The 14,769-nt window shown below is 44.5% G+C and overlaps 1 protein-coding gene across 1 annotated transcript; it reads right to left on the reverse strand.

The window, feature by feature from the left end:
* Positions 1–8,677: 8,677 nt before the first annotated feature.
* BAMBI (BMP and activin membrane bound inhibitor) lies at positions 8,678–14,010 on the reverse strand. Its single transcript, XM_012474203.3, has 3 exons — positions 13,548–14,010; positions 9,904–10,191; positions 8,678–9,461 (listed from the first exon to the last, which is right to left on the reverse strand). The coding sequence occupies exons 1-3, from the start codon at positions 13,621–13,623 to the stop codon at positions 9,043–9,045; spliced, it is 783 nt and encodes a 260-aa protein (XP_012329626.1). The 5' UTR covers positions 13,624–14,010; the 3' UTR covers positions 8,678–9,042.
* Between the last annotated feature and the right edge of the window lie 759 nt (positions 14,011–14,769).

The following is a 14,769-nucleotide window of genomic DNA, read 5'->3' on the forward strand; positions in this document are numbered from 1 at the left end:
ACCATGTCACAGCTGTGCAGGCTCATAAAAACATTAGGATGGGCTAGATGTGGTAGCACACACCTATAATCCCAGCACTTTGGGAGGCCAAGGAGGGAGGATCGCCTGAGCCCAGGAATTCGAGATCAACCTGGGCAACATAGTGAGACCCCCCCCAATCTCTACAAAATTTTTTTTTAATTAGCTGGGTGTGGTGGTTCACACCTGTAGTCCCAGCTACTCAAAAGGGTGAGGTGGCAAAATTGCTTGAGCCTGGAAGGTTGAGGCTGCAGTTAGCCAAGATCGCACCACTGCACTCCAGCCTCAGGGACAGAGGGAGGTCCTGTCTCAAAAAAGAAAAAATATTAGGATAGGCACTTTCAGAAAAAGCTTTTGACTACCACAAGTACATACAAAGACACAACATAGTGAGAGATTGGAGGGGCAGGTCTTTCTTTAGGCCAGGTGCGAAGGTGTGACTTCTCAGAAGAAACGGTAAGACCAAAAAAATTGTCCAATGTATTTTTCTCCAGATGAGGTATCTGTGTCTGGATATTCCGAAGAAAGGGTTTTCCTTCTCCCCCTTGCAGTTTGCTGTCGCTGAGCCCGGGACCAGGCAGCAGAGCCCCAGAGGAACTGCAGAACGCGGTGAGTGGCTTCGCAATGGCCACCTCTGCCTGTGTCAGACCGGGGGACCGGCAGCGCTCTTCTGCTCTGAAGCCCACTTAAGTTAATGAAGATCCTGGGGACCCTGCTGAACTCAATTCATTGCTGAGAGCCATGAAAAACAGCTCTATAAATCTGCCTCAGAAGAAAAGCTCGGACTTTCCAGGTTGGGATAAACAAATTGAGCATTTCAAAGCAACCTGTTAACTCCTCACGCCAATTTGCATACAAATGCCAGCACACAACCTCCCGCTGTTAAAGGAGCTGGTGAGGGATGTTCTGGTTTTATTGTCCAGTGATGGCGATTGTCACAATCCAGTCCTTGGAAAGAGTTACCTCGCAACCTGCTTCACAATCGAGTGTCAGGACAGAGAAATGACCCTTGACGTTTCCCAAGCCCGGATGGACAGACGGTCCTCTCGCAAGTCACCTCCTAAACCGGCTGCACCTTCTTGCTCTGTCCAGGCTGAGAAGTTGGTGACCAGATACCTCCACTTCAATTTGCTACACCAGGTTTAACAGACAGAATACAATTTCCGACTTCCAGCCAAGACGTTTGCATTTTAAAATGCCCACAACGGTGTTGCTTTAGAGAGGCAGATTTTCTCTCTTCCACATTTATCCAATTTTTAGTAAGTATTCAATTTTTAGCAAGCACTTCAATCCCCCTGGGATGAAGAGAGCTTGATTTGTAGGTACCAATGGTTTGATAGAAAAAAATAAGACCTAGCGTTTGACAGATCAGTACGGTGACTACAGTTTACGGTAATCTATTAGATATTTCAAAATAGCTAGAAGATAATAATTCAGACATTTCTAGTATAAAACAAAGATAAATATTTAAAGCGATAGATACCCAATTATACTGCTTTGATCTGTACAAATTACATGAATGTATTAAATTATCACATGTGCCCCCAAAATACGTACACCTATTATGTATCAATTTTTTAAAATCTAAAACATTTTTTAAAAAAGGTTGACACTGGTTTGAGCCAGGACTCAGAAAATATAAAGATATGTATAATATTTTAATATATATAAATAAGTAAAAGGACCACAGGAAACTAGAAGAAATACTGTATAAGGATTGTGAAGTCATGAATGACCTTCCCTTCCCTCCCCCACCTGCCACCCCTGCTCAACACATACATTCGTTTTTCAAAATTTATCTTTGCACTTTGGGAGGCGATGGAGGGAGGATCACTTGAGGCCAGGAGTTTGAGACCAGTGTGGAACAACAAAGTGAGAGCCTTAACTCTACAAAAACCATTTTTAATTAGCTGGGCATGGTGGTGCACAGCTGTAATCCCAGTTACTCAGGAGGCTGAGGCAGGAGGATTGCTTGAGCCCAGGAGTTTGAGACCAGCCTGGAGACTCCACCTCTACCAAAAGACAAAAAAAGTCCAGGCGTGGTGGCGTGTGTCTGTAGTCCCAGCTACTTAGAGGCTGAGGCAGGAGGATTGCTGAATCCAGGAGTTCAAGGCTGCAGGAAGCTATGATCCCACCACTACACTCCAGCCCGACCTACAGACTGGGCTTACAAAAATAAATCATTTTCGTAAAAGAACACTATATAATAAGGCCAGGCCCTGTGGCTCATGCCTGTAATCCTAGCACTTTGGGAGGCTGAGATGGGCAGATCACCTGAGGTCAGGAGTTCGAAATGAGCCTGGCCAACATGGTAAAAGCCTGTCTCTACTAAAAATACAAAAATTAGCCGGGCATGGTGGCACGTGCCTGTATCCCAGCTATTTGGGAGGCTGAGGCAGGAGAATCACTTGAACCTGGGAGGTGGAGGTTGCAGCGAGCCGAGATCGTGCCATTGCACTGCAGCCTGGGTGACAGAGTGAGACTCTGTCTCAAAAAAAAAAAACAAAAAAAAAAAACCCTATATAATACTGTGATAAAAAGAAATAAATATAAAAGTCTAAATTATAAAACCGCAGTGGATGCACAAGAGTGATTTGGGTTTTGAAGTGAAAGGTAATCTTTTAATGAAGATGCTAAGAATCTATGAAGAGAAGGGAATTTATAACTTGGCGTGTCCTTGAATGAAAGCCGCGTGGAGCTATTTGTTGCTTTTATTATAGCCTCTGAGCAGAGTTTCATTTCCGTGAGAAGAAAAGAGAATTTGCCAAAGGTGCCCTAGTGTAGCTGGGCCTATCAAGCCGTTGAGGGTGAAATATTAAATCAGGTAGCGTACTCCAGGTTCTCCACCTTTTTGATCAGCAAAACTCTCGGTGGCTTGTTCTTAACTCCTTGGAGAGACATTGGTGAAAACTTTGGATTATCTTAAAATATTAAAATGAAAGTACAACTCTTAGTTTAAAGGAGAATATCGATACACTTATGTGTGAGAATTAATGTCCTTAAATGAGCTTAGAGCCTGCACCAAATATAAAAGGTAGACTCAGATATTTGACCTTAGCAACCTTTCATTAATGCTCAGCCCCATTGGAATTTTTTATCCTCAACTTCCTTCACTAGCAGTTTGTTTTCCTTTCCATACAAAAATTATAAATCTGTAAAACAATCAGTTAGGATAGAGAAATAAAAGAGAAAGACAGCATTTGTTTATTTACTAAAAACCAGAAATCAGGTGCCTGAAAACAAAAGGCTTTAATCAGTCCTTCATCTAATTCTCTCCTTTGGATTTTGGAAATGTACAAAGGTTATTGATCACAGGTCCTCCCCATGGAGAATTCACAGTTTAATCCCTAAATCCAGGTGAGAAATGCTCTCATCTACCAAGGCAACTGTGAATTAAAGCTATGGCATTAAAACCACATCCACTAAATTTAGTGGGAGAAAAAAAAGCTCCAACGTGAACTTGTAACACTTAAAAAGTAAGAAAGTTGCTTTGAGAAGTGTGGTGTTTTTCCACTGTCCTCATCGGTTCCCTAGGGAAGTTCCAAGGGGAAGAAACCAGGGATAAAGAGCTTTTTGTATTTCTCTTGGTTTTAACTGCTAAAACAATTTCTGTTCCATTAGGTTTGTAATGTGAGATCTTTCAGAGTGAATTGACACAACAGCCTGAGTTTATTAATTCATCACAACTTAGTCTTCACGTGTCTAAAAACAAATTGCTGACTTCTCGCAAGTTCCAAATCTACTTACGCAGTGCCTTGAAAACTGTTAAATGCAAAATTATATTACGAAGTCTATTCAATTAGCATGGTATACAAACACACACACACACACACAAAACATACACACAGCATGCATAGTTTTCAGCTGATCTTTCCTGAGTTCTATTTAGATTTAGTCCAACATCAATCTAATCTGCAAGATATAAGAAGCTAAACACCATTTGAAATTGCCCCTGAGAGGTCAGCTGGCCATTAGCTTCCAGAAAGAATGAATCTCCTAAAAGTCTTGAGGAATGCCAAATGCCTGATATTATCTCACTGCTTACCCAAGGTATCTCCCCAGATTGCTTATCAATGCCTTTCCTGTTACCCTTTTCATATTCAAAGAATGGGAAAAGTTTGCAGAAGTTTGGCTGGTAGGCCTTCCCTAGCAATAAATACTTTGAAACTCTTAAAAAAGCACATCCCTTGGAAAATGGCTGCCTTGCTGGAAGAAGTAAACCCCCAACTGGTTAATCTCAGCTCTGCCACCTTCCTGATTCTATCCTCAAATTCCTGGAATGGCAGATAAATGAATTACACCACTATGCTGCAAAACGGTGCAGTGTTAGCAGATTAACAAGGACATGTTCAGAGTGTAAACTGCACTCCAAATCAAGAGTTGCCAGAAGTTGAGAGTTGAATTTCATCATTTTATGGGATCTCTGATTCCCAAAAAATCAATGATCTGGTTTTTTAAGGCAGCAGATAGAGTCATATTGACAGAATGAATTGGGTAGAGGGAAGGGGTGTCAGTTGGTATCCGGAGCAGTCAATTTTTCTATTATAAATATTGGTATCTGGAGCATTTAACTTTTCTATTATAACTGTGACCCACAGAGTAACTAAATTAATTTCATCCAGGAAAATTAAATGATTCTTAACTAGCTCCTCCACTTCCAAATTCACGAAGTTCTAAAAACAGTTCTGGAGGTACTTGTATTTTGTTGGGAGCACCTGTGGGGCAGGTCGTAATTGATTGTGGCATTTGTTGAGAATGTACCAGTCAGACATAAACCACGCAAGCAATATGGACACATTATCTGCTACCTATCAAAGCCATCGGTTTTCTCAATGGATTGACCATTCAGAGCAGCTGAAACTCCAAGGGAACTTCATTCTGTCAAATATCAGAAATTGAAAGAGGTATATATATGATTAAAACATTCTTATCAGTAGCCATCTCTATTATTCCAGAAGGAAACAATTACAAATGAACCTATTTAATAGGCATGAGAGGCCAAAAACAATAAATTGAAAATGAATATTTAAAATGCTAAAGTCTCTTTGCAGGTGACTGCCAGGCCTGCAAGTCTCAAGTACACAAAGGTCTTAAATATTAAAAAGTAATATTAATGTACGCCCTCAGACTTTAAAGAATATTATGTGGGGATGGTTTATATAAGACTGTTGTGTATATTAATGAAAATAGCTACAATGTCTCTTCACAATAATCCTACAAGGTGTTACTATGGCTTCCATTTCACAGGCAACAAAACTGAATATTCAGCTTACATAATGTGCCCAAGTTCACACAGCTGTGGAGGTTTAAAGTCATTTGGGCTGAGAGGCAGAGAAGAGGACCAATTAGAGGTTGAAGGAGAAAAAAAAAAAAAAGCTATCCTGGCCCCAAAAGAGGCCGTTCCCAAGTCATGATACTAGATGCCACTGCTTTCAAGCTTTTAGCCTATAATCAACCCACATTGAAACCAGATTTATGAGCGCTTCAGAGGAAAGCTTTGTGATTTTCTAAAGCAGACATGTTTGGTATTTTATAAGGTCAAACCCCCTATGGTGTAGTGTTTTTAATAAAATCAGTTCAGCAGAAATTAGAGACATACCAGTCCATTTCTAGGAAGCCTCTAAGCCATTCAAAATAAAAGGAAAAAAATAACACAAGACATAACCAAGCACGGATCAATTTTTCAACAGTGGTAGAATATAGGAGTTGTACATATAAAATCATCTTGGCAATTTTGGTCCCATGTCTCTATAGTTTGGGCAAATTTCCACTTAGAAAGGAAAATTCCTTTTGAGGGGAGTTCTATGACAATATTAAGCAAGGGTTGTTCCTTGGTAGCCCAGCCTTGTGACACCTCAAAGTAGCAGTGAACATCTCTAAGAGGGAAAAACAAATAAACCAGTCATCCCACCATTTCTGACATCACTGAATCAGGTAGACCCTGGACCTTGTCTTAGTTCTTATCTCTGGCTCCTGGCAACTTCTACAGTCTCACAGGGAAGCAAAAGTCAAATCGCTGTAGTTTTTAGTTATATCCAAAGTTGAGATGCCTGCAATGTTTTCATAAGAAGGTCAAGTTATGTGCGAATCTGACTTTATGACTGGTGGCGAGGACATGTGTAAAAACTAAATGAATTTCAAAAAAGAGAGTTTTTTTTTTTTTTTTAGGAAAAGAGGCAGGGCTGGCCTATTATGTGGCCAGAAGCTGAGCCCCAGAAAACTCTGAGAAGCCATGGGCACAGTGCCACCTCCCCACAGTACTGGGAGCTGTAAATAGCCTCGTGAATGTACAATAGGAAGAACAAAGGCATAAGACCTAGTGGAGAGGCTGTGCATCCTCCATTAAGTTTCTGCTAACACCAGCCCAGACATAGGCCTCTCCTAGAGGAGGGGGTTCACTGATTTCAAAGTGTTTCAAAGCATATGACTTTAAATCCTTCATTGTTTTATTTCCTAAACAACTGCGGAGTTCCTAGTTAACCTGTACTTAGAAGAAATGAGGTGAACCGGCCCTCATCAGAGCAAGCAGAGAAAAGAAACGATGACTACACCTAACAGACAGAACAGCTGGCTACTTGAAGAATCGCTGAGCTTGCCAATGGTGTATGTGAAATGAGAATGTAAAAGGAGCAAGAAGTCCTTTAATCTCCAAACTACAAACTACTGTAATGTGATCAAGAGCCAGAGTGGGGCTGGGCACGGTGGCTCATACCTTACCCAGGACTTTAGGAAACTGAGGTGGGAGGATCACTTGAGGTCAGGAGTTTGAGACCAGCCTGGCCAACATGGTGAGAACCCTATCTCTACTATAAATAAAAAAATTAGCCGGGAATGGTGGTGGGCGCCTATAATCCCAGTTGCTCTGGATGGGTTGAACCTGGGGGAGGGGGGTGGAGGTTGTAGTGATTTAGATGGTGCCACTGCACTCCAGACTGGGTGACAGAGTGACTCTGTCTCAAAAAAAAAAGAACCAGAGTGGAAGTGAGGGCGGAAATTTCACCAACTGACAACTTTGATCAATTATCTTGACAGGTTTTAAGGGTTGGGTTCAACAATTCTTTAGCTTCCTCGAAAATTGACGTACATAAAGCGTAACATCTTTTATAAAATATGAGGCGTGCATGCAAGAGCTGTTCATCTTAGAGAGGACAAACGAATGCTATCATTAAAACATGTTTATTCCACCCCCTAGCGTTTGGGGCAGGTGGTCTGTTCATTGTTAAATAATCTAGGTGCTCATTTTTATACTGGTCATTTCAACTCAGATTCTTCCATGATCTTGGCTACTGCACCTGTCTTAAGGGACCCAAATTATGCTTATTGAAAAATCCTCTAGTAATATACAAAAAAAAAATTACTAGAAGAAAACCCCATACTCAAATATGCAGGCTATAGGTTAATTTTTTTTTTTTTTTTTTTTTTAAGACAGAGTCTTGCTCTGTTGCCCAGGCTGGAATGCAGTGGCGTGATCTTGGCTCACAACCTCCACCTCCTGGGTTTAAGTGATTCTCCTGCCTCAGCCTCCCTGGTAGCTGGGACTACAGGCACTGGCCACCACACCCAGCTAGTTTTTGTATTGTTAGTAGAGACAGGGTTTCTGTTGGCCAGGCTGGTCTCTAATTCCTGACCTTGTGACCCACCCACTGTGGCCTCCCAAAGTGCTGGGATTACAGGCGTGAGCCACCATGCCTGGCCTATAGGTTAACTTTTAAGCAAAAATTTCAAATATACAAAGGAATTGAGAAAATACTCTCTATGGCAAATTATTCTCACATTTAAAATAAGAAAGATCCAATGGGGGCAGGGAAGTACACAAATATGGCATAGGTTTAAGTTCAGGCTGGGATGGAAAGTCTTCCAGGAGGAAACATTGCTTCCTAGCTGTGTTAGTTACTGGCTAAAGCCAGTGTTCTATTTAGTTACATAAAGGATCATTTGGGAAGAAACCTAGTAGCAATGTTATTTAAATCAATTAGTGTATCATGTTCACTACAGAAAACCTTTCTAAGGAAAAAGTTAAAACCGGAAAAAAAAAAAAAAAAAAAGGCATTGCCTGTTGAAGGGCAAGATTTAAAATTAAGAGTGTTGTACAGTAAGGTTTGGCTAACTTGGTAGCCAAAATATTTAATGTGGTTTAGGACAAAATAAACTGGCCAATTAATCAACAGTAAAAGGAGACAGTGACTAAACTGACCAAGAAAGTTTTGTTTAGTTGGGGTTTTTTTTTTTTCTCTCTTTTTTGAATGGAGGTAGACACATTGGAAAAGGTATTCCAGAACACACCTGGATCAATATAACCTTTGCTAAGTCAACTCCAGAAATTGATCAATCATATCTGACCTGGTACACATAAATTTAAGATCTCCTTCTTAGATGAAAGCTAAAACCAGTTATCCCATAACCAGAAATATGGGTAAGACACTAAAAGATGGTCAGTACACATTTAGAAACTCCACGCTGTAAGAAAATTACACAGGCATGTGGAAGAATAAGCAAGATCTTGGTCTTGTTTAGAAAAGAAGAGGGGGGAAAAAAAACCAAACCACATCCTAGAGCTGAGAACCAGCAAGTGAGCAGCAGCAGATGGCCACTTGTGTAATTAACATGTACTGTCTTACACGTCCCACTTAGTTTTAAATTTATGAAAGACACTGGTAAATTTCAGACAAAATATATATATATTTCTTTTAAATCTTTACAATAAATCAAGATGTAGAAGCTTACATAGGGCACATTTTAGTTTATTAGGTTCTCAATTCCAGCTCCCTTGGATGCAAATAACCCTGGTGACTGTGTACAGAGTCTTCTCTTTGCTTTTCATAATTTTAAAGCAAATAATACATTTGACTGTATTTAAGTCTGTGCAAATAATCCTTCAGAAGAAATATCCAAGATTCTGTTTGCAGAGGTCATTTTGTCTCTCAAAGATGATTAAATGAGTTTGTCTTCAGATAAAGTGCTCCTGTCCAGCAGAACTCAAAGGTCTTCAAACGTTCAAGAAGTTTTAGTTCAGATAAGACTCCGTCATACGAATTCCAGCTTCCCGTGCCCACTGTACATGCCCCAGTGAACGAGCGAGAGGATCTTATCGTTGCTGAGGTCTGCTTGTCTCATTTTGTCACAGGTCAGACAGCAGTTCTCGTGCCCACTGACCGGCACCATGCATTCCAAGTCCAACTTTGCAACCTGCCCCTTTTTGGAATGGTGTCCGTGAAAGCTGTAGTGCAAACGGGAGAGCATCTGCTGCCGCTGATCCTGCAGTCTCTTGTTTTCACTTCGAAGCATCCTCAAGGCCAACATAATCAGCAACACTAAAATCAGCCCTCCAGCAATGGGCACGGCAATGACAGCCGCCCGGAACCACAACTCTTTGGAAGAAGTCAGCTCCTGCACCTTGGTGATAAGGTTTCTGCTACCATCATGCTGATACCGGTTCCCTTGTCCTAAAGGAATATAAAGAAAATGACCAAACTCCATGTTAACTCCTCCTAGGGATATTCATAATCATCTATTCATTTTAACCAGGAATTCCATTAAAAAGAAGCTTACAATTAAATCAACAATATTTAGAAAATAAATATTACAAAACTATCTAAAGAAGCTTACAAACACCATTTACAGACTGTCATTACTGAAATGTAATGGCCTTTTAATGTCTTCAAAATGTTGAAAAAACAGGCAAAACCTATTATGTAGACAGACATCTAATGCTCAGGCAGACATAAAAGCCACTCAATCAAGATGCATCTTTGCATCCAGCCAGGCCTCTCCCTCTGATGTCTCTAATTACATTAACAACAAAATCAATAGCAGACATACAAAGTCGTGGCTGTCACAAGTCTATAGATCAGGCAGCCATTCTGGTTAGAAACGGCTTCTACCTACCTGAGGCCTCACCCTTGGGAGGAGAGAGAACATCGTGCAGCCCTCTGTAATTGCACATGTCTTCATGACAGCATTCCAATGTGGGCATGGTGGTGCCAGAGTGGTTTCGGGCCTGTTTGGCTTGGCAGATGTCTGCTGTGCTTGCAAGAGAGTCCAGGCAGCCATGGGTGAGCGGGGAATTTGTGTTCTGAGGATCAAGAAGTCTAGAGAAGCAGGCGCTGAGCTCAGATTTACACATATAACCAGTGGCCACACAGTGGGCAGCATCACAGTAGCATCGAATTTCACCTGAAAACAATGAGAAACCACGTCAAACTCTGCTCCAGAAACCAGATAAAGCAACTATTTAGGCAACTGCTGAATCCCAGATTCAAAGGCATGAACTTTCAGATCATCCAGGCTGAGTGCTTCAGTCCATGGAGCCTGGAGAAGCCCTTCCTGCAGCCAGTCCAGTTAAAGGTAATTTGGGCAATGTAATAATTCCAACAGCAGATTTCTGAGGGGTTTAGAGAGTAATTTAAAAAGAAACTTGCTTTTTGAAGGAAATAGTAATGAATATAATTTCTCCTACCATAAGGCAAATCATAGTATTTGTTCATTTTAATCCCACATGACCATACAACATAAAAACGCTAGGCTTTTTGATTTTGTCAGTATAAATATTTGATCGGAACTACTGAATTGTTTACTATCCCAAAGGACTGGGCCAAGAGTTAAGAGCTTTAGCTAACACCTTATAAAGTTATTAACTAGAAACACAACAATCTAGAAATTGCTCAGGTCAGGAGGTTTTAAAACTATGAAACTACGCAGCTATTTGCAACCTCTCTAGAAAAGGCAAACTTTTTGCCTATAAAGATCTTTTCATGCAGAGGAGCTTTTAGTCAGTATATTGTAAAACAGGAACTAGGCAGTTTACAATTAGTGGTTTGCTTGCCAAAGTCAATTTCTTTCAGCCCAAATGGAAAGTCATAAAAGGTGGGGGGGAGTATAAAACTGCAAGGCTAACTTCTCCTCCTCCTCCTCCTCCTCTCAAGTTTTACATGTAATTCAACATGTGATCTAAAAGCCGAGACACTGAAACTGAAAATCCTCTGCTGGTTGAATGAAAAATCCTTAAGGAAACCTCAAATTTTCTACAGGAAGTGATTAAAAGTTTCCTTTATAAAAACTTATTTTGTGAGTTGCAAGGCTATGATCACATTTTGTCACAGGGCAAGATTTGAGTCTTTAATAGCAGTCTCTAGTTGAAATAATCTGGGTCTTAAAAGTTATCACGAATACGACATCAACCTAGTGGACCCTGGTCGCTGTCACCTGCTACAGCAAGTAAGCTGAACGAATGCACACACCTCTTCCAGTTTCCCATCTGAAGATCTGTGTGGTTACTGAAACCTCCACTCTGAAATTAAACACTGGGACATGCTGTTTTACAAACCTCTCCCCACCCTTACCTTTCTTCTTCCTCCTCTCTCTGAATGCCTGAGTAAGGTGTCTCATTTAATTATCTGTCCAAATTCCAGATCACGGTATGGTATGCTCAGTTTCCACCAGAGGCTGCTAATGCTTCGGTTCTAAGAAAAACCAGCCCACTAAACACAGATCTTTGGCAACCCCTAACAGTCTAAAGCCGGGGGTCTGCTCCTCAATCTGCACTCAGTGTCCTGGGGTTGGGCCCAAGTTCTTTCTCTGTTTCAAGTAAGAACCTTTGCTTTGCAGAACCGCTTTTCTGCTCTTTCTCCTCCTCCCTCCAAGCTCACTTTATTTTCCACATAAAGCTCACCAGTCTTCTGGAGTGATGACTACATATCCCTAGTTTGACAAATTCCATATATAGATTTAAAGTATAAATAAAACAGATTAAAAGCCCATTTTGACCCTATTAGCCTCAGACCTTGTACAGAAAAGGAAAACTGAATACAAGTAAAATGCTGCTTAAATGTTTATGTGAGTCTATTTAAAATACTGTATTTTCAATGACCTAAAAACAGTCTAATAAAATTTTGACAGGTAACTGGGAAAGTTCTAACTACTTTTTTTTTTAATTGGAGCCACATTTTAAGCAAGGAGAATGGACTTTTGTACCACTGTATTAAAACTATATTTCTGTCGTTCATAAAGTTTCTTCCTGTGGCATGCAAAAGGCCAGAGAGGGGACTGGTATTTTGAAACTGTGGAACAATGCCCTTCTGTTTCTACCCCCTTCGTTACTGTATGTAGTGATTAAACAAAAATGTCTGCTTTAGTCAAGATGGCTACAGGAGAGACTGCTGGCTTCTTTTAAAGCTTTTGAAGTCCGCAGCCGTCAGAAATCTCTGATCCCCTAATTATATCATTATCAGGCACATAGTTTCGGTATCTGTGACTTCATGTCAGCCTCAGTCCCTCCCTGTTCTGCCCGCCTTTGATAGGGCCAGGAGGCTCCCCTCTGCAAGCTGCAAGGGCTGTTATTTAGGGTTAATTACACCCTTCCTTCCAAAATAAATAAATACTGTAGCACATCATCCTTGCTGGGCTAGCTTATGCTTTAACCTCATGCCTGCTACATGGCAATTAGAGAGAAGCGGGGGGTGCAAAGGCTAAACAGTGCTTCCTACTAAAAAAAAAATTATCTGTTCACAGAAAAGTAGGTAGATTTCATAGCAAGGAGGTGAAGGGAACCTTGAAATTCAGAGGGAGTTCAGGTTATTTCTATCTAAAAGGTGAAAGCCTGCAGAGGAAAGAAGAAACTGACCCGTTTTTGATTTTTTTTTTTTTTTTTTTTTTTAGTCCTGTTTGTAAAATATGAGGTGAGTGGGAAATGAGCCCGCTGACAGAGCCTACTCCTCCCGGCTACTGAAAAGCAACACAACACACACTCCTGCACACCTCGGACACCAAAACTCTCAGGAAGACTCATACACTCTCGATCACAAAGACACGCACACAGGCATACACTTAGAGATGTACTCACTCAGAGACACACACTCAGAGACTCAGATGCGTATTCAGAGAAAGACACAGAAATGCATTCGGAGATCCATTCAGAAAGACATACGCAGGTCACAGAGATACACTAAGAGATACAGAGACTCAGACACATTCAGAGACACAAAGACTCGGAGAAAGAGACACCGAAAAGCATTCAGAGATAGATTCAGAGACACAGTCAGAGACACATAAATACACTGAAAGATGGAGGTTCAGACATATTCAGAGGCACAACGACGCTCAGCGAGACAGATACAAATGCACTCGGAGATCCTGAGACTCAGACACACTCACAGAAATACATCCTGAGACACTCACTCAGACACGCTGCGGGCCGGGGTCTGCGATCCCTCTCGGCCGCCCGGGACCCCGGGTTGCGGCAGAGGCGGCGGCGTCGAGCTGAGACTCCGGCCCCGCTCCCCGCTGGGCTGCAAGCGCGCCGCTCTCCGCAGTCAGAGCCCGGAGGACCCTCTGACCAGCGCAGGCCCTGAGATCGGAGTCCGCATCCACCCGCCCGGCCACCGCCGCGACTTCTAAGAACACAGCAACTTGTCACGACCTGCGGCTCCGGCGCGGGAGGGCGCCTCGCCCGCCGCTAACAAAGCCTCTGCAGCCGGCTCCGAAGCCCCGCGGCGGGGACGGGACCCCGGGCCCCGTGCGCCCCCGGCACCCACCTTTGGTGAGCAGCACGGCCATGGCGCAGAGCTCCAGCTGCAGCCAGACGAAGATGTAGCTGGAGTGGCGATCCATTGACGCCCCGCACGGCCGCGGCGCCCCCGCCGGCTCCTGGAGCCCGGGCTAGGCGGCAGCCTACGACCCCCGGAGCGCGCAGGGCATGGGCCCTGCCCGGAGCGGCAGGCGCCGTCAGCGGCGGGGCGGGGGGCCGGGCGGCGGCCGGAGCATGGAGCGCGGCTGCAGGGCGCGCCCGGGAGCCCAGAAAAGTTTCTCGGTCCCCCTCGGCGGCCGCCTGCTCCCTCGCCCCGCTCGACTCCGGGGACGCACGCTCGCCCCGGGAACCGCCGCGGGCCAGAGTGGGCGCCCGGCCGGCCGTCTCCCGCGACCCGCCGCTCTCCTCGAAGAGGGCAGGGGCTCCCCGGCGCGCGAGTAAACTCGCCGCAGCTCCCGCCCGCGCCAGCCTGGGTCCCGCCGGCTCCGCGCCGTAAATAGCGCCCCGCGCGGAGACCCGGCCCGCGCCGCCCCGCCCCGCCCCGCCCCGCGGCGTCCGATTGGCCGCCGGGCTCCTGTCAATCCGCCCCTCAGCGGGGGGCGGGCCCAGACGCGAGCGCGGAGGGACCTGCCCGGCGGCTCCGAGCGGCGCCGGCGTCTGGGGCGCCCGGCTGGGGCGCTGCCGTCTCCCGCGCTCCCCCTTGCGGAGGCCTGCGCGTCCGTGACCTTCGCGAGGCGCCGAGACCCTGACGGCCCATCCTCGGGCTGCCAGCGTCCCCGCAGCCCGGGGCCTCTTTTGGGTGCCCCCCGAAACACGCAGGGGGTCCGCGTGCTGCGCCCTCTGGAGCCCCCAGGGGCGAGTGACGATGCCCCGGCCTGTGCGGGAGGCGGAGGAGGGGTCGGGTGGGATCCCGGAGGAGGCGTCCCGGCGCTGGGGTCTGCGTTCAGCCTTCGCCCCCAACCCCCGCAGCGCGTCCGCCTCGAGCTGCCCGGCCCTGGGATCGATAAAACCCAGACAGACCGACTGTTGATCGGTTAGGAGCCTCCAGGTTCTCCCGGGTACACGGGACGAGTAGCCGGCTAGAGACACTTAACGAAAATTAGCAAATCCAAAAGCGCCCGGCGCCAGCGAGACGACACTGGCCGAGACTGACACTCAATTAACCACCCCCCAAACAATCTCTGGCAAACACGCCGGCTGACCCAGATCGATATCAGCCCCGCGGTGAT

Source organism: Aotus nancymaae, unplaced genomic scaffold (genome assembly GCF_030222135.1).
Source record: "Aotus nancymaae isolate 86718 unplaced genomic scaffold, 86718_ANA_hifiasm-v0.15.2.pri h1tg000077l, whole genome shotgun sequence".
NCBI lineage: Eukaryota > Metazoa > Chordata > Mammalia > Primates > Aotidae > Aotus > Aotus nancymaae.

What these genes read in the sequence shown, in the direction of transcription:
- BAMBI (XM_012474203.3), bottom strand. Translation starts at nt 13,623, where the DNA reads ATGGATCGCCACTCCAGCTACATCTTCGTCTGGCTGCAGCTGGAGCTC. An exon ending in GGCCGTGCTGCTCACCAAAG is followed by an intron (nt 10,192 to 13,547) that starts GTGGGTGCCGGG and finishes CATTGTTTTCAG; the next exon opens with GTGAAATTCGATGCTACTGT. An exon ending in TCCCAAGGGTGAGGCCTCAG is followed by an intron (nt 9,462 to 9,903) that starts GTAGGTAGAAGC and finishes ATATTCCTTTAG; the next exon opens with GACAAGGGAACCGGTATCAG.